The 25381-nt window shown below is 38.4% G+C and overlaps 1 protein-coding gene across 2 annotated transcripts in view; it reads left to right on the plus strand.

The window, feature by feature from the left end:
* The first annotated feature begins 1293 nt into the window (after positions 1-1293).
* LARS1 (leucyl-tRNA synthetase 1) overlaps positions 1294-25381 on the plus strand; it is a 68863-nt gene continuing 44775 nt past the window's right edge. The window contains exons 1-12 of one of the 2 annotated variants that reach the window (XM_032850834.1): positions 1294-1463; positions 11113-11231; positions 14099-14186; positions 14551-14631; positions 16404-16541; positions 17358-17519; positions 18061-18173; positions 19377-19440; positions 21462-21529; positions 21629-21854; positions 24632-24719; positions 24798-24874. In XM_032850834.1, the coding sequence (XP_032706725.1) occupies positions 1458-1463; positions 11113-11231; positions 14099-14186; positions 14551-14631; positions 16404-16541; positions 17358-17519; positions 18061-18173; positions 19377-19440; positions 21462-21529; positions 21629-21854; positions 24632-24719; positions 24798-24874 (1230 nt within the window). In that variant the 5' untranslated portion in view covers positions 1294-1457. Of the gene's footprint in view, positions 1464-11112; positions 11232-14098; positions 14187-14550; positions 14632-16403; positions 16542-17357; positions 17520-18060; positions 18174-19376; positions 19441-21461; positions 21530-21628; positions 21855-24631; positions 24720-24797; positions 24875-25381 lie in introns of those variants that run through there. The other variant, XM_032850841.1, reaches the window with a different exon arrangement.

A 25381-nucleotide genomic window follows, 5' to 3' on the forward strand; every position in this document is an offset into this window, starting at 1 on the left:
TACTGGTAGTTTCTCCATAGCCTGTTTCCTTGTTCATATCCTTTCATGCAAAAAATTTTATTTATTTTTTTGAAAAATTTTATTTATTTATTTGAGAGAGAGAACGAACGCACATGCAGAGCAGGGGGGAGAGGCAGAGGGAGAGGGAGAAGAAGACTCCCTGCTGAGTTTGGAGCCCTATAGGGGACTCAGTCTCAGGACCCTGACATCATGACCTGAGCCAAAGGCAGACACTTAATGGACTGAGCCACCCAAGTGCCCCTCGTGCAACAAGTTTTATCAAGTCCATACCATGTGCCAGGCATTATTAAGCTATTATTAAACTTTTGTCTCATAATTAGTTATTGAAAAATATAAATATACATATACACATATAATTTTAAAGTAATTAAATTTATTAAAGTTTTTATTTAAATTTTTTTTTCTTTCCCTTAGTCCTTTAGGAAGACACATTTCTGGTCTTGGCGCTGCACCTGTCCCTGGTAACGGCTTTGTAAATGTTTTATAAATGTTTATTGAATTAATAAATAAGTGCACGTACCTAATCTGACCTCAGAAAGTAAAAACTTTGGATCATTGCTTGTCAATTCCTCTTTCTTCCTATGGTGGAAATGTTCTGCATCTGCGCTGTCCAATGATACCGTAACCACTAGCCACACGGACTATCCAGCACTTGAAAAGTGGCTAGTGCGATTAAAGAACTCAGTTTTAAATTTTACTGGATTTTAATTTAAACGTGAATAACCACATGTGACTCGTGAATATCGTATTGGACCCCTCAGTCTTAGATGCTAGTACAGATGAATAGTGTGAGCTTGGTACTGAAACTCGGTAGGTTTCAAGCTTCCGCGCTTAAAAACAGAGATTGTTAATAAATGGTTATAAAATGTCTGGATGCCGGGCTGTTGAATGCCACCAAGAGTAGTAAATATCTGTGCACAGTGGCAAGCCATAATTAGCATCTCAGTCACTGAAGACTAATAAGCCTTGCATTCTGGCATCCGGACAGACATCCAACCCAGCGCCGCAGGGTGAAAAGGTTGAAGGTCGGGGAACTCAACCTTAGCCAGGGCGCGCTCTCGGCAGCCTGCAATCCCGAACAGCCTCATGGACTTTGTAGTTCAACATGCCAGTGACATCACTACCTGTGTGTCACCATAGCGTGGCCCGTTGCGACAATTTCCGGTAGCCTGTTGCTCTCTGGGAATTGTAGTTAATAGATGTCTGCTGGACTTGGGGTCTAGCGGTCTGGAAACTACAATTCCCGGCGGCCTCCGAGATGCACGACGCAGTAGTTCTCAGTGAGTGGGCGATTGCCTCATCAGGTGTTAAGTGTGTGCTTCAGTGTTGTGGGAGGCCTTTCTGCCCCCCAAACGGAAGGGAAAGGTGGTAATCTCTGCTTTGACAGGATCACCGAGGTCACTGTCGTGGGCTTGCAGAGTTGGCTGGGCGGTGCCATGGCGGTGAGTTCTGGCGGGAAGAGAGTCGGCTCAGCCCGGCGGTGGAACCTGGCTGAGCTGTCGGCTTTTTCCAGAAGCTAGGGGCTCCATGTGGTAGACGTTGTCCTGAAGGGAAAAATCCTTCTCTAAAGAGCGGGAATGCCTTGACCCCACGCTACGAATGTGGATGTTGTGCGAATGTGCCTTTTCTTCCTAGCTGTTGAGCCAGGAACTGATGTCTTCAACTTTACATCCTACTTAATTTTATGTGTGTTGATTTCACCGAAGTGTCTAAGACCTATTTGGAGAGAGAGGAGTAGGTAACCTTATTCCTCCTTTTAACAAAAAATTATTGAGCGCTTCCCCGTAAAAGAGTCACAGATCTCTACATTCATGGTGTTTTCATGTGTGTGTGTGAGTTTAAACATACTAAAATATGTCAGGTGCCCATAAGTGCTATAGAGAAAAACAAAAACAAAAACAAAAACAGAACAGGAAGGGGGAGACCATTGAGTGTGAGGTGGGGTAGGGTTGTAGTTTTAAAAAGGTGATCAAGAAAGCCTTTGCTAAGAAGGTGGCATTGTGGCAAAAAGGAGGTAAGGGAGCAAGCCAGGCAGCTATATGGAGGAAAAGATTTGCAGGCAGAAGCAACAGTATGAGTGAAAAGCTAACGGACTGAGCCACCTAGGTTCTCAGAATATGGACAACTCTTGAGGAATTTTATAAAGGAGAGCAGAGGAGTGGGGTAATAGGTGAAAGTCAGAAGGGGACTCCCCCCCCCTTTTTTAAAGGTGGAAGAAATTACACAATGCTTGTATGTTTATGGGAATTACCCTGTAGAAAGGAAAAATTGATGTGCTGTTCCAGAATAGAGTAGAGGGGTTGAGATCAGATGCATCAGTGGAGGGGTTAAGCAGGACTACACTCATCTGTGTAACAGGAAAGAAGACAGATTGGGTACACATGCATGTGGGTAAGCAGATGTGATGAGGAAGACTGAAAATTTTCTGTTCGCTTCTGTTTTCTCATTGAATTAAGAGGCAAGATTACCGGCTGCAAGTAAGGATGGGAGACGAAATGTTGGAGGCTTGAGAGAGGCTTGTTTGGGACATTGCTGTCGGTAGAACTTCCTGTGATGAAAAGTTCTGTATCTGCACTAATTTGGTAGCCACTAGCCACATGGCTCTTGAGCACTTAAAATGTGGCTGGTGCAACCGAAGGACTGAATTTTAATATAACTTTTAAAATTAAAAAGTTACATGTGACTAGTGGCTACTGTATTGGACAGTATACACATTAAAGCTTGGGAAGCACTAGTCTAGAAGGAGTTAGTAGGTTGATTTCAGAAAGTAGTATTGCTGGGCACACTTGACATTAGTGGACATGAATTTAAATTGAGGCCAGTCACCATGGTTGAATTCTTATCTCCTGCCCCTTTCAGCTGCCTGCTTGAAGGAAAAGAGCAGGTGCCTAGGAGGGTTGGAATTTTGCCATGCAAGAATGGTAAAGAGAATAGTGAAGGAGTGATTATATAGATGGATTTAAGGGATGGAAATAAGTATTGGGGGTGGGAGGGACCTAAGGATTAGTGAAAAAAGGTCATGATCAATAGGTCCTGTTGGGGTTGAAGAATTATTGGAGTTGGAATTCTAGCAGAGTTAAGACCAATAATATCAATAAGTAACATTTCTTATGTGTCATGCTTTGTGTTTAGCATTTTTTTGGAATTGTCTTATTGAGTCTTCACACTAATCTACTTGAGTTAGGCACTCTTATTTGCAGTTTACAGATGAAGAGACCCGGGCTTAGATTGCTTAATGAACAGGTCCAATTTCTCATAACTAGGGCATGATGAAAATGGATTAGAAGTCAAAGAGATTGACTCACTTTTCAGTCACTATGTTACCCTGCTTTTCAGGAAAATATGTGCCTTCTGAGTCCTGGTCCAGGGCTTTTTCTTCTGTAACGTGTTGCTTGATGACTCCCCACCAGCTCCACTCCCCCACGGTGATATCCTTAGCTAATGTAAATTTGCAGGTTTTTCTCTTTTTTTGGTGTTAATGGGAATGGCTTTTCAGTTTGAAAGATTTTAATACACTCTTTTCTTCTTTTTAAGTTTTACATATGGAAACTGGCAACATTTCTGGTAGATATGATTGCTTTACTTTATTCACTTTAAAAAAATTTTTTTAAGATTTTTATTTATTTATTTGACAGAGATCACAAGTAGGCAGAGAGGCAGGCAGAGAGAGAGGGGGAAGTAGGCTCCCCACTGAACAGAGAGCCCTATGTGGGATTTGATCCCAGGACCCCGAGATCATGACTCGAGCCGAAGGCAGAGGCCTAGCCCCCTGAGCCACCCAGGTGCCCTGACTTTATTCACTTCTTGTACTCTGAAAATATTCAGGTTTTGCACTGTCATGATACGGGACAGACATTAAAGTTTGTTTTATTGGAAGAATCCAATAAGAACTCCCTTTAGAAAGAATAACAATAATAAAAATAACAAAATGTACTGATTGCTTATTCTGTGCCATGCATTAGTGTTTTACATAATTTTTCAACAAAACAACCCTGTAAAATAGGTGCTGTTATTATCCCCGTTTTACTGGTGTGGAAAATAAGGCATCAAATCTACTCAGAGGAGGAATTAGAACTCATTTGATCCCATTCTGGAGCCCATTCTCTTAATCATTGTGCTATCGTGCTACACCCAGTTGTAAGCTAATTGGAAAATTTCTTCTGCAAACCCTCCCATAAAGAAAGTTTTCTCTTTGCAGTGGAAATCTTACCAATACTGAAGTGTGTAAGACAAAGAGCATGTGATAGCATGGATAGAATATTAGTTTTTATTTTAGAATTGAGTATATAAACACCAAACTATAATGTTCTTTATATCAGAATAGTATTTATTTTTTAGAGCTTTTGACAGTTTTAATTCTTCTAATTATATATCAGACTTCAAGGGGTTGTGATATAATAAACATAATAGCCAACTAAAAAAAATACTGTTTTTAAACTTGCATCTGCAAAGTTTAAATAGTGAACAAAACAGATAATAATAATACTAAGTATTCCGTATACCCATCACCCAACTTCAATAATTGGCAGTTCAGGGCCATCTTGTTTCATATATCCCACCCTTGTATCTTGTCCCTGCACCCCTCAGGATTTTTTAGGCAAGTTCCAGGCATCATATGTACATGTTTGACATATTTTAGTATAAGGTTTTTACATCAATATATAGTTTAGTTAGTTTTTTTTTTTTTAAAGATTTTATTTATTTATTTGACAGAGAGATCACAAGTAGGCAGACAGAGAGGAAGGGAAGCAGGCTCCCCGCTGAGCAGAGAGCCCGATGGGGGCTCGATCCCAGTACCCTGGGATCATGACCTGAGCCGAAGGCAGAGGCTTTAACTCACTGAGCCACCCAGGCACCCCTTAGTTAGTTTTTTTAATGTAATGATAACTTTCCTTAAAACATAACCCCAATGCCATTTTCTTTTCTTTTCTTTTCTTTTCTTTTCTTTTCTTTTCTTTTCTTTTCTTTTCTTTTCTTTTTTAAAGAGTTTATTTATTTATTTGACAGACAGAGATCACAAGTAGGCAGAGAGGTAGGCAGAGAGAGAGGAAGGGAAGCAGGCTCCTGTTGGGACCTGCTGGGTCCATGACCTGCACTGAAGGCAGAGGCTTTAACCCACTGAGCCACCCAGGCGGCCCTCCAGATGTCTCTTTGTGGTATTTGTTGACATTGTGCATTTATCCTGGGTCCAGCACTATGCTAAGTTCTCATGCATATTAACTCTTTTAATCCTCATACTAACACTGCAAAGTAGGCATAATTTTTATTCTCATTTTATAGATAGGTAGAAAAATGGAGGTTTAGAGAGTTAAACGAATTTGTCTAGGATTGTATAGATAGTAAGTGGTGGAGCTAGAAGATGGACAGAGTCCCAAGAGAAAGCAGAAACAGAAGTCAGAAGATGAGGGTTTTTGTCCAGCTTGATCAATTGCTGACACCATGATCTCAGAGCTTCCGATTTATTATCTTTAAAATGAAAGCTGTTGGTCTGCCCACTTCTTAGGGTTGTTATTAAGTTCAAAAAAGTTAATGTCCATTGAAGTTTTAAGCTGCAGGATACTATGAATATAGGAAAGAGTTATTACCTAGTTTAGAGATTCTTTACTGGGGGTGATTTTGTCCCCCTGAGAAAGTTTGGTCTGGAGACTGTTTGGATTGTCACAAGCGGTGGGTGTGCTACTGGCATCTAGTGGCTAGAAGCCGGGAGTGCTTCTAAGAGTCTTACAGTGCACAAGACAAAAACACAAAAAATTATTTAGCTTAAGCTGTCAATAATGCCAATGTTTAGAAACTGATCTTGGCAAATAACCTTTTAACTAATTATTATAATCAATTGTTTAGCTAAATAGCCACTGAAGAAATTAAGGCTCAGATTGATAAAGGGATTTCCCAAGGTTATACAACAAATCGGTGCTGGGGCCAAAATCAGATTTCATTACAATTGACTTTGATGTTTTGAGGAGCAACTTTTTTTCTGAGAAGCAGAAACCTCAAAGAAGAGTTTTTGTGTATTTAGTGTGATCAAAACAATGAAAAGAAACATGTAGTTCTTTTTTTTTTTTTTTTAAAGATTTTATTTATTTATTTGACAGAGATCACAAGCAGGCAAAGAGGAAGGCAGAGAGAGAGGGAAGCAGTCTCCCTGCTGAGTAGAGAGCCTGATGTGGGGCTCGATCCCAGGACCCTGCGATCATGACCTGAGCTGAAGGCAGAGGCTTTAACCCACTGAACCACCCAGGTGCCCCAGAAACATGTAGTTCTAAATAAAATTTGTGAAGACTTTTGCTTTCATGTTTTTCTTTAAAGTGGGTAACATGGTCATTTTTAAGGAGAAAATATTTGTCTTGTAACTTCTTTGTGGCATTGTACTTGGTGCTGAGGTGACCATGAAAGTTCTGGAAGTTGCTGTCTGCTGTCAACTGGGTAAATGTCTTAGGAATCATTTGGTTGCATGCAGTGGAAGCCAACTCAGGTTGGTTAAAGAGGAATTTAGTAACGATATAGTAGGATTTCTTGTCATTCATGACTATAGGGTGGAAGGTACAACTAGGCTTAGCGAGCTAGGCTGCGTTGGTATAAAGGCAAGTATGTTAATATTATATTTATAATAGTATATGTATTTGCTAAATACATATATTAAATATGTTAAAGTTTTATTAATATATTAGTATTGACATTAATCTGAAATAAAAATAATATTAAATGTACTAAAGTTTCTTCAACCTTAAAGTTTGCTTTTTATTTCTGATTTTAAAATAAATTAAAATATTTTGTGAGTCCCTATAGCCTAGAGAGTTTAAGGAATTTGTCTAGGGTTCTATGGGAAACCTATAGACAAAGGGTTCTGTAGGCTACCTAGGCACTTTATTTACAGGTTAAGTCAACTGTTAGGAGTTGTACAGGCTGTTTTTAATTTTTTTTTTAATTTTTAATTTTAAGATTTTATTTTTAAGTAATCTTTACACACAACATAGGGCTTGAACTCCCGACCCCGCGGTCAAGAGTCACATGCCCTACAGGCTGAGCCACCCCACCACCCTGGAGTTGGCAGGCTGTTGTTGTAAGGGCTAGGTAGAATCTTCTGCCCAAAACTCCTTTGCTGGAACATACGTCCAATCTACCCGGTAATTAATCTGGAAACAGAAGAGTACATTTAGCCACCTCTAATGCACTACCTTAAATAAGACTGGGCATTTGTTGTTGAGGAAGAAAGAGAAGGAACAGGTATTGCGTAGGTGATCTGCTGTCTCTGCCATAGCTCTTTTCAAATGGTAGTCTTTGTATATTATTATTGAAAACCGGTTTGCCTGTATAGAAGTAGAGAGGCTTGTAACTTACAGGTTACTTATTAGGAGGAGGGTTTTGTAGTAAGAAAGAGCAAAGGATGAGGGTCTGAATGAAGGTGGCTAGCCACAAAAATTGAAAGGAGTGATAGATGAAGGCCCTTATTCTTTCCTGGAAAAGGAAATAACCGTATGCAACCACACTTACTTCTGTGGAAATTCTTGAGAAAGAGTCCAAATTACTTAGTACCTTGATTCACATGTGCACCTAGTTCCTAGTCTGTTATTTTTTTTATGGCCATAATATGCAAAAGCGGGCAGTGTATTATTATTCACTTCTCTTTTAAAATTTAAATATTCAACAGATATTTGTTGAGAACCTGCTATAAGCTAGACCTTGAGGGTATAATGAGATACAAGTTACTAGTCCCCAGCATGACCAAGCTCTAGTAGTCCTGTGAGGAAGACAGACAGATACCAGTACCACTGTGTGATTAGTGCTAGCATAGGGGAAATATTGGTAGGTAGGAACATATTAAGAAGGGCATATCATGACCTCTTGGTGACCAGTGCAGGTGATTAGCTGAGACCTGAAGGATGAGAGAGCAAGCTAAAATGATTGGTGAGGCATGAGGGCAGAGAAAATACTATGAACAGAGAGGCTCAGGTGAAGGAAGGAGCTTGGCACTTTTGGGAAAATGCAGATGCCTTGATGGGCCTGCAGTGGGGGAATAAAAGAAAGGGGAGGAGGGTGGGATCTGGCAGAGATTAGACAAGAAGGGCCTGGAGTGCCAGATTTTACAGACTAGACTATCCTGATAGCTGCAGAGAATCTCTGAAAGGGAATTGACTTGATCAGATTTGTGTTTTGATAACATTTCCACTTACAGCGATTATGATCCGGTCAGGATTTATAGAAACAAAAAAATTTCCTGTCACTTTCATTTTCCTTTGGTTACTGGAGAAACTTGTTATGTCCCTGATATTTTTTTTTTTTTAAGACTTTTTTTTTTTTTTTTTTTTTTTTTTAAATTAAACTCTACACCCAATGGAGGGCTTGAACTCACAACTCCAAGATCAGGAGTTGCATGCGCCACTGACTGAGCCAGCCAGGTACCCCCACGACTTTGCAAGTATGGAATTCTTTCTCATTTCCTCTCTACCTTTGTAGCAGCATCCTTTACCTCCTTATAAGCTGACTTTTCATGTTTCTGTTGCTTGTCCTTGTCCTCTATCTTAAACATGCTTAAAAAATAGTAAATCGGGGCGCCTGGGTGGCTCAGTGGGTTAAAGCCTCTGCCTTCGGCTCAGGTCATGATCCCAGGGTCCTGGAATCAAGCCCCACGTCGGGCTCTCTGCTCAGCAGAGAGCCTGCTTCCTCCTCTCTCTCTGCCTGCCTCTCTGCCTACTTGTGATCTCTGTCTGTCAAATAAATAAATAAAATCTTAAAAAAAAAAAAAGTAAATCATTCTTTGGTTTAAAATGTAGGGACCTGGGGCACTTGGGTGGCTCAGTTGGTTAAGTGTCTGCCTTTGGCTCAGTTCATGATTCTGGGATCCTGGGATAGAGTCCCCCTATGGGGCTCCCTGCTCAGCGGGGAGCCTGCTTCCTCCTCTCCCTCTTCTCCCTATTTGGGTATGCACTCTTGCTCTCTGTCAAATAAATAAATAAGATCTTTAAGAAAAATTCAACAGCTTTTAAAAAAATGTAGGGAACTGAAAATAGTAAAACAGCTGACAACTTTATAGTAGATTTCTACTAAATTTTAACTTTAGTACTGTTAGTTATTTTTATTACATAATACACAAAGTATATTTAAGATTGTTATTGGAGAAATAGTGTTAAGGTTGGGGTTTTTTTTGACGGCACAGAATTCCTTTTTGCAAAGTGCTCAAATTGTGTAACCATTTAGAAAACAACCAGGAATCCAGTATATCTGTGATATGACTAGAAAGCATTTTGTTTTTTAAGTAAATGCTACATCCAGTGTGGGACTTGAACGCATGACCCCTAGATCGAGAGTCACATGCTCTACTGACTGAGCCAGCCAGATGCCCCAGTTTTTTTTAAGTAATTAAAATAAATGTATAAATATATATTTAAGTAAGCTCTCTGTCCAGGGCTTGAACTCACAACTCTAAGATCAAGAGTTGCATGCTCTACTGATTGAGCCAGCCAGGCACCCCATTGGGAAGCATTTTTTAAATTGTTTGAAAGGAGAGAGGGAGGCACGATTAAAGGAGACTGAGTTGTAGGTGTTAAGGGACTTGGCAAGGTCACCTGTTGAGTAGGTTGTAAAAGTATGAGTAGAGTCCAGGGGCGCCTGGCTGGCCCAGTGAGTGGAGCATGCGACTCTTATCTTGGGGTTGTAAGTTTGAACTCCATGTTGGGTGTAGAGATTTTTCAAAAAGAAAACAACAACAAAAAAACAAACTTAAAAAAAAATATATGAGTAGGGGCGCCTGGGTGGCTCAGTCATTAAGCAGCTGCCTTTGGGTCAGGTCATGATCCCAGGGTCCTGGGATTGAGCCCTTCATCGGGCTCCCTGCTCTGCGGGAAGCCCGCTTCTCCCTCTCCTACTACATCTGCTTGTGTTCCCTCTCTTGCTGCCTCTATCAAATAGATGAATAAAACCTCTAAGTAAAAGTACGAGTAGACCCCAGATATTTTCTCATTTGAAAATGCTGCAGAGGAGTGCCTGGGTGGCTCAGGGGGTTAAAGCCTCTGCCTTCAGCTCAGGTCATGGTCCCAGGGTCCTGGGATCGAGCCCCGCATCAGTCTCTCTGCTCAGCAGGGAGCCCGCTTCCCTTCCTCTCTCTCTGGCTGCCTCTCTGCCTACCTGTGATCTCTGTCAAATAAATAAATAAAATCTTTAAAAAAAAAAAAAAAGGAAATGCTGCAGAATCTGGAAATGTTAGCATATAAGAAGGGGAAGAAAACCTGATTTCGTTCAAAGTAACTTTATGCCATAAAATAAAATTTTGGAAACGAAATGTAAGTTTCAAAACAGAATTAGATTTGTGGATGGTCCATTGGTATTCGGCTTTCACACTTGCCTGTTCTGTGAATGTTTATTCCACTCCAGCTTTGGCGTACTTGGTTTTAACAGCTAATTTTTTCCCCCCTAGAATCAAAACTGAGAAAGAAGCTCTAACCTTGCTTTTTTTCAGAGATAGGGTGATCATGCATGTGCTTTGCTTTCGGTTTCCGTTGAAACTGGGATGATGATACCAGTGTTGCTGTGTGGATCTGATATTAGTAGAGATATGCTTGCTATTCTCTGTTTCATTTTAACTTCACATTAATAGTCTATTAACCATTTGGAGAGAAGTTCTTCATCAGTTTCCTTGAGGGGGAAAAAAAAACATATAGATGACTAATCCTCCCTTAGCATCTTCCCACTGGGTCTCAGCATCCTTCTTTGGTGGGCATAATTGCAGCTTGCCAGCGTGTACTGCTCCATCCTGTACTTTTCTAAGTATTTATACATTTTAACTAAATAGGAGCAGTATCTGTTTGACAACTAACTCTGTTTTAGCATCTGATTTTTTGACTCTGTTTTAGTAATCTGATTTTTAAAAAGTGTTTCAGAGCTTTTCATATATTTAAGTAATTCATTAACCATCCCTTTGTGGTTTAAAGTGGACAGATAGTGATGACCCTAATTTTTAATCATGTTTAAAATTCAAGATAACCATGGAAAAATTGCCTCTCAGTAAACAGCTCAGTTCTGTGTGAGCCCACTTTTTTTTAAAGCAAGCCTGTCAAAGTATAGAGTGAGTAATTCTTTCTCTTTTGTGTCCAACAGGAAAGAAAAGGAACAGCCAAAGTAGACTTTTTGAAGAAGATTGAGAAAGAAATCCAACAGAAATGGGATACTGAGAAAGTGTTTGAGGTCAATGCATCTAATGTAGAGAACCACACTAGGTGAGTAATACTTTGTGAAGTTCTGCACATTGTGTTTCCAAAACCATTGGCTGCAGAACCCACTTTGTGGAAAGGATAAGGCAGATTGTATTTATAATGTCTGAAACAGGCTGAAGGAGGTAACTTCTACGTCTGCATTTGAAATGAGGATCCTCTTTCCTTTGGAATTCTTTTTTTATTTTTTTTTAAAGATTTTATTTATTTATTTGACAGACAGAGATCACAAGCAGGCAGAGAGGCAGGCAGAGAAAGAGAGGAGGAAACAGGCTCCCCGCTGAGCAGAGAGCCTGATGTGGGGCTCGATCCCAGAACCCTGGAATCATGACCTGAGCGGAAGGCAGAGGCCTCTACCCCCTGAGCCACCCAGATGCCCCTGGAATTCTTTTTTTATTTATTTTATTTTATTTATTTATTTTTTTAAATTTATTTGACAGAGAGAGATCACGAGTAGGCAGAGAGGCAGGCAGAGAGGCAGGCAAAGAGAGAGGAAGGGAAGCAAGCTCTGCGCTGAGCAGAGAGCTCTATGCGGGGCTTGATCCCAGGACCCTGAGATCATGACCTGGGCCGAAGGCAGAGGTTTAACCCACTGAGCCACCCAGGCACCCCTGGAATTCTTTTTTTAAATTCATTTTTAATTTTTTTTATTTTGAAAGTGAGCATGGGGCACGTGGTTAGTGCACTTGGTTAAGCGTCCAACTCTTAATTTCAGTTTGGGTCATGATCTCAGGGTTGTGAAATTGAGCTCCACATTGGTCTTCCTCAGAGTCTGCTTGAGATCTTCTCTTTGCCTCTCTTCTGCCCCTCCCTCTGTGCTTGTGCTCTATCTTTCTCTCTCTCAAATGAATGAATGAATGAATGAAATATTTAGGAAAAAAAAAAAAAGTGAGCTCTATGCCCATTGTGGGACTTGAACTCATAACCTGGAGATCAAGTGTCCATATGCTCTACCAGTTGAGCCAGGCAGGTGCCCCTTCCCTAGAATTCTTTTTTTTTTTTTTTTTTTTTAAGATTTTATTTATTTACTTGATAAAGATCACAAGTAGGCAGAGAGGCAGGCAGAGAGAGGGGGAAGCAGGCTCCCCCTGAGCAGAGAGCCTGATGCGAGGCTCGATCCCTGAGATCATGACCTGAGCTGAAGGCAGAGGCTTAACCCACTGAACCACCCAGGCGCCCCTCCCACAGAATTCTTAAAGGACTTTTTCTACATAAAGTTTTTTTTTTTTTAAACTTACATTTTTTGTGTTTAGACAAAGGAGAGTGTTTTCAAGTTTTGTCTTTGATGACTGATGAAATCATTCTATTAGAGATTCATATTCTAGTGATGATTATCTCCAGAGACACAAAGTATAAATTTTGAAGTGTTTCTGTATTTGAAGGTCTTAGTTCAAAAATACTATATTGCCTTGATGTTAAGCATCAGTTTTAAGACAGTCCACAGATAATGATTATGATATTGGGAAAAGCAGAAATAACTGCTGCAAAACAGTACTGTAATACATATATGCATCTTTTATAAGATGTATCTCAATTTCAGGTATGTTGAAATGTAGAAGAATGTCTTCTTATAATGAGAAAATACATTGACAACAATTATAGTAGTAGCTAATCTTGAAAAGTTACTGTTTAGTATGCAAAGAAATTAGGAAATATGCCATTTTTAACATATTATCATTTAAATATTTTTAATCCGTTAAGATTAACAATACTTTATCCTTATGTTGTAGATGAGGAGACTGAGGTACAGGGAGGCTAAGTAACCAATTCAAGGTTGCATAACTAGGCATTGACGGGGTCTGGACTACTTTTCAGGACTTTCTAATTTTCTCCTTGTTATGCAGCAACGCTCTAGTGAATTTTTTCTTTTTCTTTTCTTTTTCCTTTTTTTTTTTTAAAGGAAATTAAGAGTGTTGTTGTAATGTAAAGTCTTGATATTATTTAAGCTATTGTTTGAGTTTTTGTTGGTTTTAGAATTTTGGACGATTTTAGGTAAGATACATATGTATCTTGTAATATTGAGGGTATTTTACTATTTTTAAAAATTTTTTTATTTTTAAAAGATTTTATTTATTTATTTGACAGACAGAGATCACAAGTAGGCAGAGAGGTAGGCAGAGAGAAGCGGTGGGGGGGCGGTTGGGGAAGCAGAGCCGAGAACCCAATGTGGGGCTCAATTCCAGGACCTCGGGATCATGACCTGAGCCGAAAGCAGAGGCTTTAACCCATTGAGCTACCCAGGCGCCCCAAAAGGGTATTTTATTTTACCTGTCAGACTTTGACTTGCTTTATATATATGTCTAATGAAGGCAAATCTTGTTCATTCACTAAAACATTAAATTAATCCAGTTTCCTAAGAGTTTTAAGATTATCTACAGTAAATTATCTTTACTCAGCATTTTGGCTTAAGTTAAACCTCCATTATTTGCTGCAAGGATATTTATTTCTTTAACATCTACCTATAAATATATTATTCTTTCTAAATCAAAAGTAAGTTTCAATTTAAGAGGGCTTTTAATTTCCAGACTTATACATTTAATTTAATTTAATTTTTAATTCTTTATTTTTGAAGATTGTATTTATTTCTTTGAGAGAGAGAGAGAAAGAGCAAGATCAGGGGAGAGGGGCAGAAGGAGAGGGAGGACCAGACTCCTCGCTGAGCAGGGGGCCCCATGAGGGGCTCGATCCATCCCAGGATCCCAGGATCATGACCAGATTCCAGGGCAGATGCATAACAACCACGTGCCTCTTAAATAATAAAATTTAAACAAGTTGTTTGTAGTTTGCATTCCCTTCACCCCACCCCTTCACTGTAAATGGAACTTAACATATTTTTTCTCTGTACTTTGTTTTTTTACATGATTGTTTCGCAGCAAGGGCAAGTACTTTGTAACCTTCCCATATCCGTATATGAATGGGCGCCTTCATTTGGGACACACATTTTCTTTATCCAAATGTGAGGTAAAGTTTCCTCTGTGTTTAATATAATGGGGTGGAAGGTCTTTGATAAATACTATTTTGAAGAAAATGGCATATGTAGAATTTATTTCCTGTTAAGAGAACTTAGAATTCCTTAATTTTAAACATAATTTTAGTATTTTACTTCTATTAAATATTCTTTAATTTGCATATGTGGTATGTAATAAGTAATTCCTAGGATGGTGAGAAGACAGAAAAAAGGAATAGCGGGCAGAATTTTGGAATGACTTTCTTCTAAAGAAGGAGAGGAAGAGGAAAACTAAGCTGATAATCTTTGTGAAATGTCAACATTATGTATTTGTCTAGCATTTGAATTTGTAATTTAAATTTAGTTTGCTTTCTGTAGTTTGCAGTAGGATACCAGAGACTGAAAGGAAAAACTTGTCTGTTTCCCTTTGGTTTACACTGTACTGGAATGCCTATTAAGGTAAGATTGCTTTTGGGATTGGTTTCTACTCTTTTTAGCTTAAAGCAAATGTAATGTCCGATTTAAGAGCTTGAAATAGGATTTTCAAATACTTAGGTATCATATTGCAGTGTTTTTTGAAATTCGTTGAATTTACTATTGTGAAAATTAATTTTTAGAAGATACTTGAAGAAGTGCATAGAAGACACACATTAAGGTCTAAGTGATTGCTAAGTAATTTTGATATCTCTGTTGGTGAACTTACGTATTAATATTACAAGTTAGATTGTAACTATTAACAAGTAAAATAGCATGATATTTTATGCACTTGTGATATATAGCATATCAGCATATAGTAGTAGTTTTTTTAATGTGTATTAGCTTCTGGTTTTTGTCATATCATATGTTCGTCATGTTTACAAAGGTCTTCATTTGTCATAAATGTGTGTTAGTAATCATTCCAAATAAAGATGGGGCCAGACAATTAGAGTTGAAAGGATTTCCGAAATGCAAGAGGGTTGGGAAATGTAACTGCCATTTTTTTTGCTTCTCCATCCTTTTATTTTGAAAAATGTCACACCTGCAGAAAAGATGCAAATGTTGGGAGAATGAACACCATATGCCTTTCACACATCATTACCAACTGTTACCATTTGCCATAACTGCTTTAGTTCACACATGTAATACGTGCACACTTTTTTCTCTGTCTATAAACTCACTGAAAGTAGGTTGCACCCACCATGTTGTGCCACCTCCAAGTACTTTAGTATGTATCTTTGTCTCATTGACTCATCCAAGAAATTTAACATTCATATAATATTACTATCTTCATCTAATCTCTAGTCAGATGTTTCTAGTTGTTCCAGAATGTTCTTTCTGGCGGTTTTTTACTTTGTGTGCTGTGGATCACACATTGGATTTTGTTATCAGTTCTTCTTGGTTTCTTTTAGTTTGTCATGACATTGATATTGTTTGAGGGTTTAGGCCAGTTATTTTGTAGAATGCCCCATCATCTGAGTTTTCCGATTGTTTCTTCATGATGAGATTTGAATGAAATATTCTGACAAGAATACTATATTGTGAGGTATAAATCTTCTGTACCATATCGAAAGGCATATTTTGACAGGTTGTATAGCCTTGGATAAACCCCTTCATCTCTCAGTGTGCATTTTCTAACTTATTTATTTTTAAAAATTTTATAAGATTTTGTTTATTTGTCAGAGAGAGAGAGAGGGAGCATGGGCAGGGGGAAGGGCAGAGGGAGAGGGAGAAGCAGGCTCCTTGCTGAGCAGGGAGCCCCACACGGGACTCGATCTCAGGACCCTGGAATCATGACCTGAACTGAAGGCAGAGACGTAACTGACTGAGCTACCCAGGCGTTCCGCGTGTTTTCTAACCTAATGCCTCCTGTCTGCCTTGGAGGCTTGAGATGATGAGAGAAGATAAAAGACAGTCATCTTTAAATTGAGAAATACTATTATTCATGTTATTTAAAATGATAACACTATATCCTATATATCTTGGTGCCTCTGATGCCTAACATACAGTATACTACGTTGAGTACTTTGAATGCTGAATAAATACTTGCTGAATAAATGAAGTAAAAATACTAATTTATAAATCAGTGAATTTTTGCACACATATATTATATCATTTGATTTTTCTGTAATGAATCACATGTGTATAGATGTGTTGTAGAAAATCTCAGTCAATTGTAGTTAGCCAAAGAAATACCAAAAAAATTGTTTCTACCTTGAATGTTAAACTTCACTCTAATGTTGTGTTTGTTATAGGCATGTGCTGATAAGCTGAAAAGAGAAATAGAGCTTTATGGTTGCCCCCCTGATTTTCCAGATGAAGAAGAAGAGGAGGAAGAAATCAATGTTAAAATAGAAGATGTAATAATTAAGGATAAAGCTAAAGGAAAAAAGGTTTGGTGGTGACTAGTATTTATTTTGGTTGAAATTTCAAACTTACATTTGTTTAATTTATATTTGTATTCCCAGTACCTGACACATAAAAAGTACTCAGTAATTTTAAAAAAGTGACAAAGTCAAAAATTATCTGGTGTTTTGATGGCCTTTTGCCCCTTTTTACTTTATTTTGAAGTAATTTAGATTTAGAGAAGGATTGCAAGGTAGAGCAGAGTTCCCTCATAATCTTCATCCAGTTCCCCTTATTTAACCATGTATAGTCCTCAGAACTGAGATATTAACATTTGAACAGTACTATTCACTAAACTGCAAACTTCATTTGACTTACAACAGATTTTCATTGACATCCTTATTCTGTTTGCAGGTCCAATCCAAGCTTCCATATTGCATTTACTTGTCATTTCTCCTTTGTATGTCTCCTTAATCTCTTCTATCTTTGGTTGCCTTTTTGATACTGGTAAATGTTAGAAAAAGAGAAAACTCTTAGTTAGTAGCTTATTTGTAACTAAAAAATGATACATGTGGTATTAGAAAAAGGAAATAGAGATTGGTGCTGACATCTTATCTTTGATGATAATTCTTTATGGTTCCAGTGATTTAATTATTTCTCATATCAGAGTCTTAGTTTTAGACTGTAAAATTTGTAAAAACTGTACATCTAAATTCATTAGTATTCTGACATACCAACAGCATGTTTTGGAATGTAGAAAATTGCCAAATCAAATTATTCCCTTAAAATTATTGCAGTCCTAGAATTTGCTAACCAATTTTTGGTTGATCTTGATGGAGTTTGCTTTTACTGGTTGTTTTCAGAGTAAAGCTGCTGCTAAAGCTGGATCTTCTAAATATCAGTGGGGCATTATGAAATCCCTTGGTTTGTCTGATGAAGAGATAGTCAAATTTTCTGAAGCAGAACATTGGCTTGATTATTTCCCACCACTGGCTATTCAGGATCTGAAGAGAATGGGTTTGAAGGTATGTCCATTACCCCCATAGTTTAAGAAAATGTGAAGAATACATTGTGTTTATGATTATATGAGACTTGGACCACCTCTTAATTTAGAATAATGTGTTCTACCTGTATTGCACTAATGAGTTGGTACCATTATTGTTATGGACCTTGATGTAAGCAGTGAAGTACTTTAATATTTGTTGTATTGGAATATTTGTTAATAGCAATTAGTAAAAGGGAATTCCATTCAAAGAATATGAAGAAGCCAAAGTTTAGCTTATATATTTAGGAATACATAAAGGTATTATTTAAGTGTTCTTTCTTAATTTGTTGTAATCCCTGTATGCTTATTATATGACTATGTGTGTTTCAAAATTGACAAATTAAACACAAGTTAATATAATTATATATTTAATAGAACCTGAAAGTTGTTTTCTTTTAAATGTTTGATATAATTATAGGTTGAAACATAAAGAGCGAAAGAGTAAATAATTGGTTCATGGGAATTCTTATTCATAGAAACTCTATAAATTTCTCAAAAATTACCTTTTATCTTTTCTATAGGTAGATTGGCGTCGTTCCTTCATCACCACTGATGTTAATCCTTACTATGATTCATTTGTCAGGTGGCAGTTTTTAACATTAAGAGAAAGAAGCAAAATAAAATTTGGGAAGCGGTAAGTTTGTTATCTTTTGATATAATAAAGCAAGAATTATAATTCTTGCATTGTATTTCACTGCTTGATAGATAGCCTTCTTTTTCCCATTATAAATTTTTCCTTTTTGTTCTCACGTCTCCGTTGTTTCCCTTTTTGTCTTAACAGTATTTTAATGCCTTTGAGCTGCTTACTGTTATGACAAATAAAAACAGGGAGAATGGGAGTTTTGGCTTTTTTAAAAAATATAATACCCAGTGTTCATTATATCACATGCCCTCCTTAATGTTCATTACCCAGTTACCCCATCCTTATACCCCTCTCCTCTCCAGCAACCCTGTTTTTTTTCCTGTGATTAAGAGTCTCCTATGGTTTATCTTCCTCTATGCTGTTCAGTATTTCCAGCCATGTTCAAAAATAATTTTATTTATGTGTTAGTTTATCCTTTTTTTCCTATAAATTGTTTAAGATTCTTCCTTGATTCAGGGACGCCTGGGTGGCTCAGTCAGTTAAGCAGCAGCCTTTGGCTCAGGTCATGATCCCAGTGTCCTGGGATCGAGTTCCGTATCGGGCTCCTTGCTTGGCGGGGAGCCTGCTTCTCTCTCTGTCTCTGCCTGCCACTCTGTCTGCCTGTGCTCGCTTGCTCTCTCTCTCTGACAAATAAATAAATAAATCTTTAAAAAAAAAAAAAGAGGGACTCCTGGGTGGCTCAGTTGGTTAAGCAGCTGCCTTCGGCTCAGGTCATGATCCCAGCGTCCTGGGATCGAGTCCCACATCGGGCTCCTTGCTTGGCGGGGAGCCTGCTCCTCCCTCTACCTCTGTCTGCCATTCTGTCTGCCTGTGCTCGCTCTCTCTCCCTCTCTCTCTCTGACAAATAAATAAATAAATAATTAAAAAAAAAAAAAGATTCTTCCTTGATTCTGTGGATTAATTAAAAGCTACTTGTATTTCATAATTGAGATTATATTTCATAATCTTGTTTCATACCACAAAGCCAAGTTTAGTGCATATTTTTCAGGGGTACCTTTGTTGAAGGCAGAAAAGTTTCATTAAATAACTAGGCTGGCAACTACTCATAAAAGCATAAATAATTGATACAGACATTTGTTCAGTTAGAAGTTTTAGTTAGAAGAAGTACTGAAAGATATTAGCAACAAAGGCAAATATGTTAGGGTAAAACTTGTATATTATAATAATATTTGTCACTTACTCTTTATTTTTTAGGTATACCATTTACTCTCCAAAAGACGGACAGCCTTGCATGGATCATGATAGACAAACTGGAGAGGTAATTATTTGTGACATAGAGTAGCTATTATAATAATTCATAATATAGCCATAGAGTTAACAGAGTAGATCAGAAACCTAAAAATAAATTTTTTTTTAAAAAGATTTTATTTATTTATTTATTTGGCAGACAGAGAGAGGTCACAGGTAGTCAGAGAGGCAGGCTGAGAGGGAGGGGGAAGCAGACTCCCTGCTGTGCAGAGATCCCGACACGGGGCTCTATCCTAGGCCCCTGAGATCATGACCTGAGCTGAAGACAGAGGCTTATCCCACTGAGCCACCCAGGTGCCCCAGAAACCCCAAAATAATTTTAAAATATTCCATTGCTGAGGTGTATTCTGGTGACTGTGAAGAGGGAGGCACAATGACACTGTAGGTGTCTGCGTCTTGTGTACCACCTTGTTACTCCAAGAGCGGTGCTAACGACCAGCTGTATATGCTTGTGATACAGAAGCACATTCTTGAGCCTTTCCCCCAAATTGCTGTTTCAGAAGGTCTGGGGTGGAGCCCAGAAATCTGTCTCTAATATGCTCTCAGTAAGATTCACATGCAGACTAATGTTTGCGAAGCGCTGCTTGGAGAATACGCTGTTCTAAAATAAGAGAGCATGGGGCAAGGTAATGAGATATGTGGCTAACTGATGTACACAGATTCTGTTTATACTTGTTCTGATCATGTGCCTACTTGCCTCTTTCCAAAGTACTTGTAGCCATGCATGACATCAGGTCACTCTACATTCCTGTGAGACACATTAATAGCATTATTCCTTGTAATACTTGAGTGAAGCCAGGGTGATTTACCTAAAGCCCTAGCACAGTGAATCAGTAACAGTGACAGAATCTGACCTTAGGATTCCCTCTGCTGCATCTTCCTCTATTGCCATCTCTGAATGCGTTTGTTAGTGACTGCTTTTCAAAGACAGCTTTCAATTATGATGCAACTTGTCTCATAGAAGTGAGAGTTGATCAGAATTTTGAATTTGGAAGACCCAGTTTACTGACTCTGTTAAGTTTTAATGTAGTCAACACCACAGCAGTATCCTAAATTCCAATAGTATGTCATAGTTTTTCAAAGCATTTTCTTGTTCATTGTCTTATGTGTTCCGCAGACAATCCCATGTGAGTCACAGGACAGTTATTTTACAGATGAAGAAATGAAGGCTCAGAGAGATTGTGACTCCCTTGGGTGAAGCCATTAGTAATAGCCTCAGTTAGGTTTTGAATGCACATCATCTGAATCTCAGGTCCAGGGTATTTCTTTGATGCCTGCCTGCTCTTTAGGATTGTTTGATTACATATTCTGACTCCCATTTTGGTAAACACCATTTTGGGTGATTACTCTAAATTTTTCCTCCGTCTTCCATTCTTAAGTGAGCTCTTAGCCAACTGTGTTTTTACTTAGTAGTATCTGGGCTTCCTTTATGGGTTCTAAGCTGGTGTGGGGTGGGAAGGTGGTCTTTCAAGTCCTTTTTTTCTCCTAAGATTTTTATTTATTTGAGAGAAAGAGGATGAGCTGGAAGGGATTGCGGTGCAGAGTGAGAGGGAGAAGCAGAGGGATCATGACCTGAGCTGAAGGTAGTCGCTTAACTGACTGAGCCACCCAGGCACCTCTTTCAAGTTACTTCTTTCACATTAGACCTTTATTTATTTTTTATTATATTTTAAAGATTTATTTATTCATTTGAGAGAGAGAGAGAGCACGAGCAGGGGGGAGAGGCAGAGGGACAAGCAGACTTCCACTGAGCCGGGAGCCCTTCCGATGGGACTTTATCCCAGCATCCGGAGGTTATGACCTGAGCCGAAGGCAGACGGTTAATGATCTGAATCACCCAGGCGCCCCCACATTAGACTTCTGTGTGAATATAGTCATCTCCCGACTGGCAGTTTCCTCATTGGAAGAAAGAATTATTCTAACAATGTGAGAATCCATCTAAAAAAATTGACTCAGATCTCTCATGTAGATTAGTGGGTTTAATCCAAGTCTTTTTTTCCTCTCAAATTTTTGTTTTGTTTATTTGTTTAGGGTGTGGGACCTCAGGAATATACTTTAATCAAGTTAAAAGTGCTTGATCCATACCCACCCAAATTAAGGTAGGTTACCAAACAGTTATTGCTCTTTTTGAAATAACAGATAAATGTGATAGAATCCACAGCATTTTTTTGCATAAACATGTATTTTTTTCTCCTTAGTGGCCTGAAAGGGAAAAATATTTTCTTGGTCGCTGCTACTCTCAGACCTGAGACCATGTTTGGACAGACCAACTGTTGGGTTCGCCCTGATATGAAGTACATTGGGTTTGAGACGGTGAATGGTGATATATTCATCTGTACCCAAAGAGCTGCCAGGAATATGTCATACCAGGGCTTTACCAGACACAACGGGGTGGTGCCTGTTGTTAAGGAATTAATGGGAGAGGTGAGTTGGGTAGGAGATTTTTTAATTTAGTGCTTAAACTGAGAGGAAAATTACAGCCGTAACACTTGAGGAAAGGACATTGAAAAACATCCTTTAAATTAAGGTACATATACAACGCAGTGTGTAAATTCTATCTTTTGTATTTTGGTGCATTTTTATATGTGCGTACACTCATGCAAGCCCCACCCAAATCAAGATATAGGACAGTTCTAATAGTCTAGAAAGTGCACTCTTGGCCATCTTGAGTCAGTACTCACCCTTCTCCTGCAAAGGTAACCACTGCTCTGATTTAAGACCAAAGATTAGTTGCTGTTCTTGAACTTTTCATTCAAGTATGGCATAGACAGACTTATATAATCTGTACTCTTTTGTGTCTGACTTCTTTTGCTTGAATTAGGTCTTTGAGATTCATACATGTTGTGTGTAGGAGTGGTTTTGTTCTTTCTTACTGCAGTGGAGTATTCATTGTGTGACCATATCACCATAGCATTTTTGAGTCTTATGTTTCAGTTCAGTAAGTACCTGGTTGAAAAACACAGACTGTCCTCCCCCAAGAGATTTAATGGCTGCAATAGAAGATGACTACCTACATTCCTGGTGTAGAATTGCAGCCATTTTTTTCCTGAAGAATCTTGGTTGATAGTAACTAAGTCTGGATGATTATGTAGCTTTCATCTTTACAGTTTATTTACTTATCAGTACTTCAGAGTATATTTTATTCCCTTTGGTAAATGCTGATCTTAGGTGTCTTAATAATTAACATTTATTTATTTATTTTTTAAGATTTTATTTACTTATTAAAGAGAGAGATCATGAGCAGGAGAGGCAGAGGGAGAAGGAGGGAGAGAGAATCCCGAGCAGACTCTGTGCTGAGCACAGCCCAATGTGGGGCTCAATCTCATAACCCTGAGATCATGACATGATCCAAAACCCAAGAGTCAGATGCTTAACCAACTGAGCCACCCAGGCAGCCCAATAAATAACATTTTAAAAGAAAAAGATGGGTAGAATACTATCTTAGTTCTTTTTTGAATTGACCTTTTATTTCTTGCATATTTTGTAAACCAACTTACTTTTGGACTGGATTGTTACACATTAGCAGGACTCAAAATTCAAAAGACAAAATAGAAAGTACATCACTGGTCACTCAGTTTCCCCTTCCATAGGCAGTCACTAAAATCACTGTTTTACATATCCTTCCAGAAATATTTCACATAGCTATATTCTTTCTTCCTCTTATTACTTATTTATTTATTAAGATTTTATTTATTTATTTCACAGAGAGAGACACAGTGAGAGAAGGAACACAAGCAGGGCAACTGGGAAAGGGAGAAGCAGGCTTCCCGCTGAGCAGGGAGCCCGATGTGGGGCTTGATCGCAGGTCCCTGGGGTCACGACCTGAGCCAAAGGCAGATGCTTAATGACTGAGCCACCCAGGCACCCCAATTTATTTATTTTTAAAAAGATTTTACTTATTCACTTGAGATTGAGAAAGAGCGCACGGGCACAAGCAGGGGGCAGAGGGAGAGGGAGAGAGAGAGAGAGAATCTCAGGCACATACCCCACTGAGTGCAGAGCCTGACTCAGGGCTCAATCCCACCACCCTAACATCATGATCTGAGTCAAAATCAAAAGACAGATGCTTAACCAATTGAGACACCCGGGCACCCCGCCCTCTTTTTCGTATACAAAAGGCAGTATACTTCATCACATTGTTCTTCGTCTTGCTTTCTTTTTTACTTAATTATGTCTTGGTATTTGCCTTAACAGCACAGAGCTTCCTTGTATCTTCTGTTTCACCGTTGCATGGTATTCCATTGTTGGGCTCTATCACAGTTTATCTAGCCATTCTCTATAATGGATATTGCAATAGGTTCCTGTCTTTTTCTGTATAAGCAGTGCTGCTGCATCTCATTAGTTACTGATGTTTGAGTTCTGTCTGAGACGTTTTCTGGAATTGTGTGAATAACACAGATTTTTTTCTGTTCCTAACACAATTTCTTTGCATGTAAACTTGAGCAGATTCTGGAGTGTGTGGTATAATTAAAAAATAGTTTTCAGCCCTTACAACTGTCATGATATTTAGCCTTCATCCATGTGACTCTAAGTAGCTGCTTTATGAATACAGTGGATGGGTGGGAACTGTGTGAAACTGAGACAGCGCATTCCTTGGCTCAACAAGCAGCTGCAAGCTCTTTGTTGCCATTCTGAGAGTGTGGGCTCCGTATTGTTGAATCTTTGGATTTTTTTTTTTTTTATAAAGAGAAACTGGTTATATTCTTTTTGTTAAATTGGTCTTCGTAATCATTGTTTTAAATGGCTATACAGTATTTTATTTTGTTGCTATCTCATTTTGTTAAATGATTTTTCTCTTTTTTAAAGTTGTAGCTGTCTCCAGGTTTGCTGTTACAGTTAACACAACATTGGGCGGGCTCAAAGGGGAAAAGTTATTTTTTTTCTCTGAGCTAAATTCCTAGGATTGGATTGCTGGGTCCAGGTTATGTGAACATTTTGTATCTCTTCCTATGGCTCTTGTATTGTTTTCCTCAAGGAATGCACTGTCACAAACAATATGTTAGTGTACTAATTTCCTGACAACCTACCACACCACATTATTTATAATGATGTATAGTCTAGTATGTATAAAAATGTGTTTTGTTCTACTTCATTTATTTTTGAATACTAGCTTCTCAGGGCTTAAAAATATTAACACTGTTTGAAATTTTAATGGATAAAATACATGTTTTCACCTCTGTGTTGATTTTTTTGTTCCATAGGAAATTCTTGGTGCATCACTTTCTGCACCTTTAGCATCTAATAAGGTGATCTATGTTCTTCCAATGCTCACCATCAAGGAAGATAAAGGTAAAGAGTTTCTTTCTTTCTAGATGTACTTTGGAAATTGCATTCTGATGGTACTAATGCCACACTTTCTTATGTAAGGCACTGGTGTGGTCACAAGTGTTCCTTCTGACTCCCCTGATGATTTCGCTGCCCTCAGAGATCTGAAGAAAAAGCAAGTGAGTATCTGAGTTTTATGTTCTTATTTCTTCTTAAATCATCTAATTAAGTACCACTGAACTGTGAAATTAGGCTAAAAAGTTACCATGTATCTTTGAACTCTTATCTCTGCCTTGTTTCTTGATGTTTATGTATTTTCCTTTGTTTTAATTTTAAGTATAATATTTCATAGAATCTTGTTTTCAAAAACTTTTAGAGCACTTTTAGGTTTGCAGTAAAATTGAGAGGAAGGTGTAGAGATTTCCCATTTACTCCCAGCCCCCACACATGCACAGGCTCCTCCATTGTCAAAATTTCCACCAGAGAGGTACATTCGTTACCATGATGAACCTGCATTGACACATCATCATACACCGAAGTCCATCGTTTACCTTAGGGATCACTCTTGGTGGTGTTATTCTTTGGGTTTGGACAACTGTATAATGACACAGATTCATCATTATAATATCATAGAGTATTTTCATTGCCCTAAAAATCCCATGTGCTCTTTCTTTCTGTTCATCTTT

Source organism: Lontra canadensis, unplaced genomic scaffold, assembly GCF_010015895.1.
Source record: "Lontra canadensis isolate GAN:19392208 unplaced genomic scaffold, GSC_riverotter_1.0 scaffold4, whole genome shotgun sequence".
Taxonomy (NCBI): domain Eukaryota; kingdom Metazoa; phylum Chordata; class Mammalia; order Carnivora; family Mustelidae; genus Lontra; species Lontra canadensis.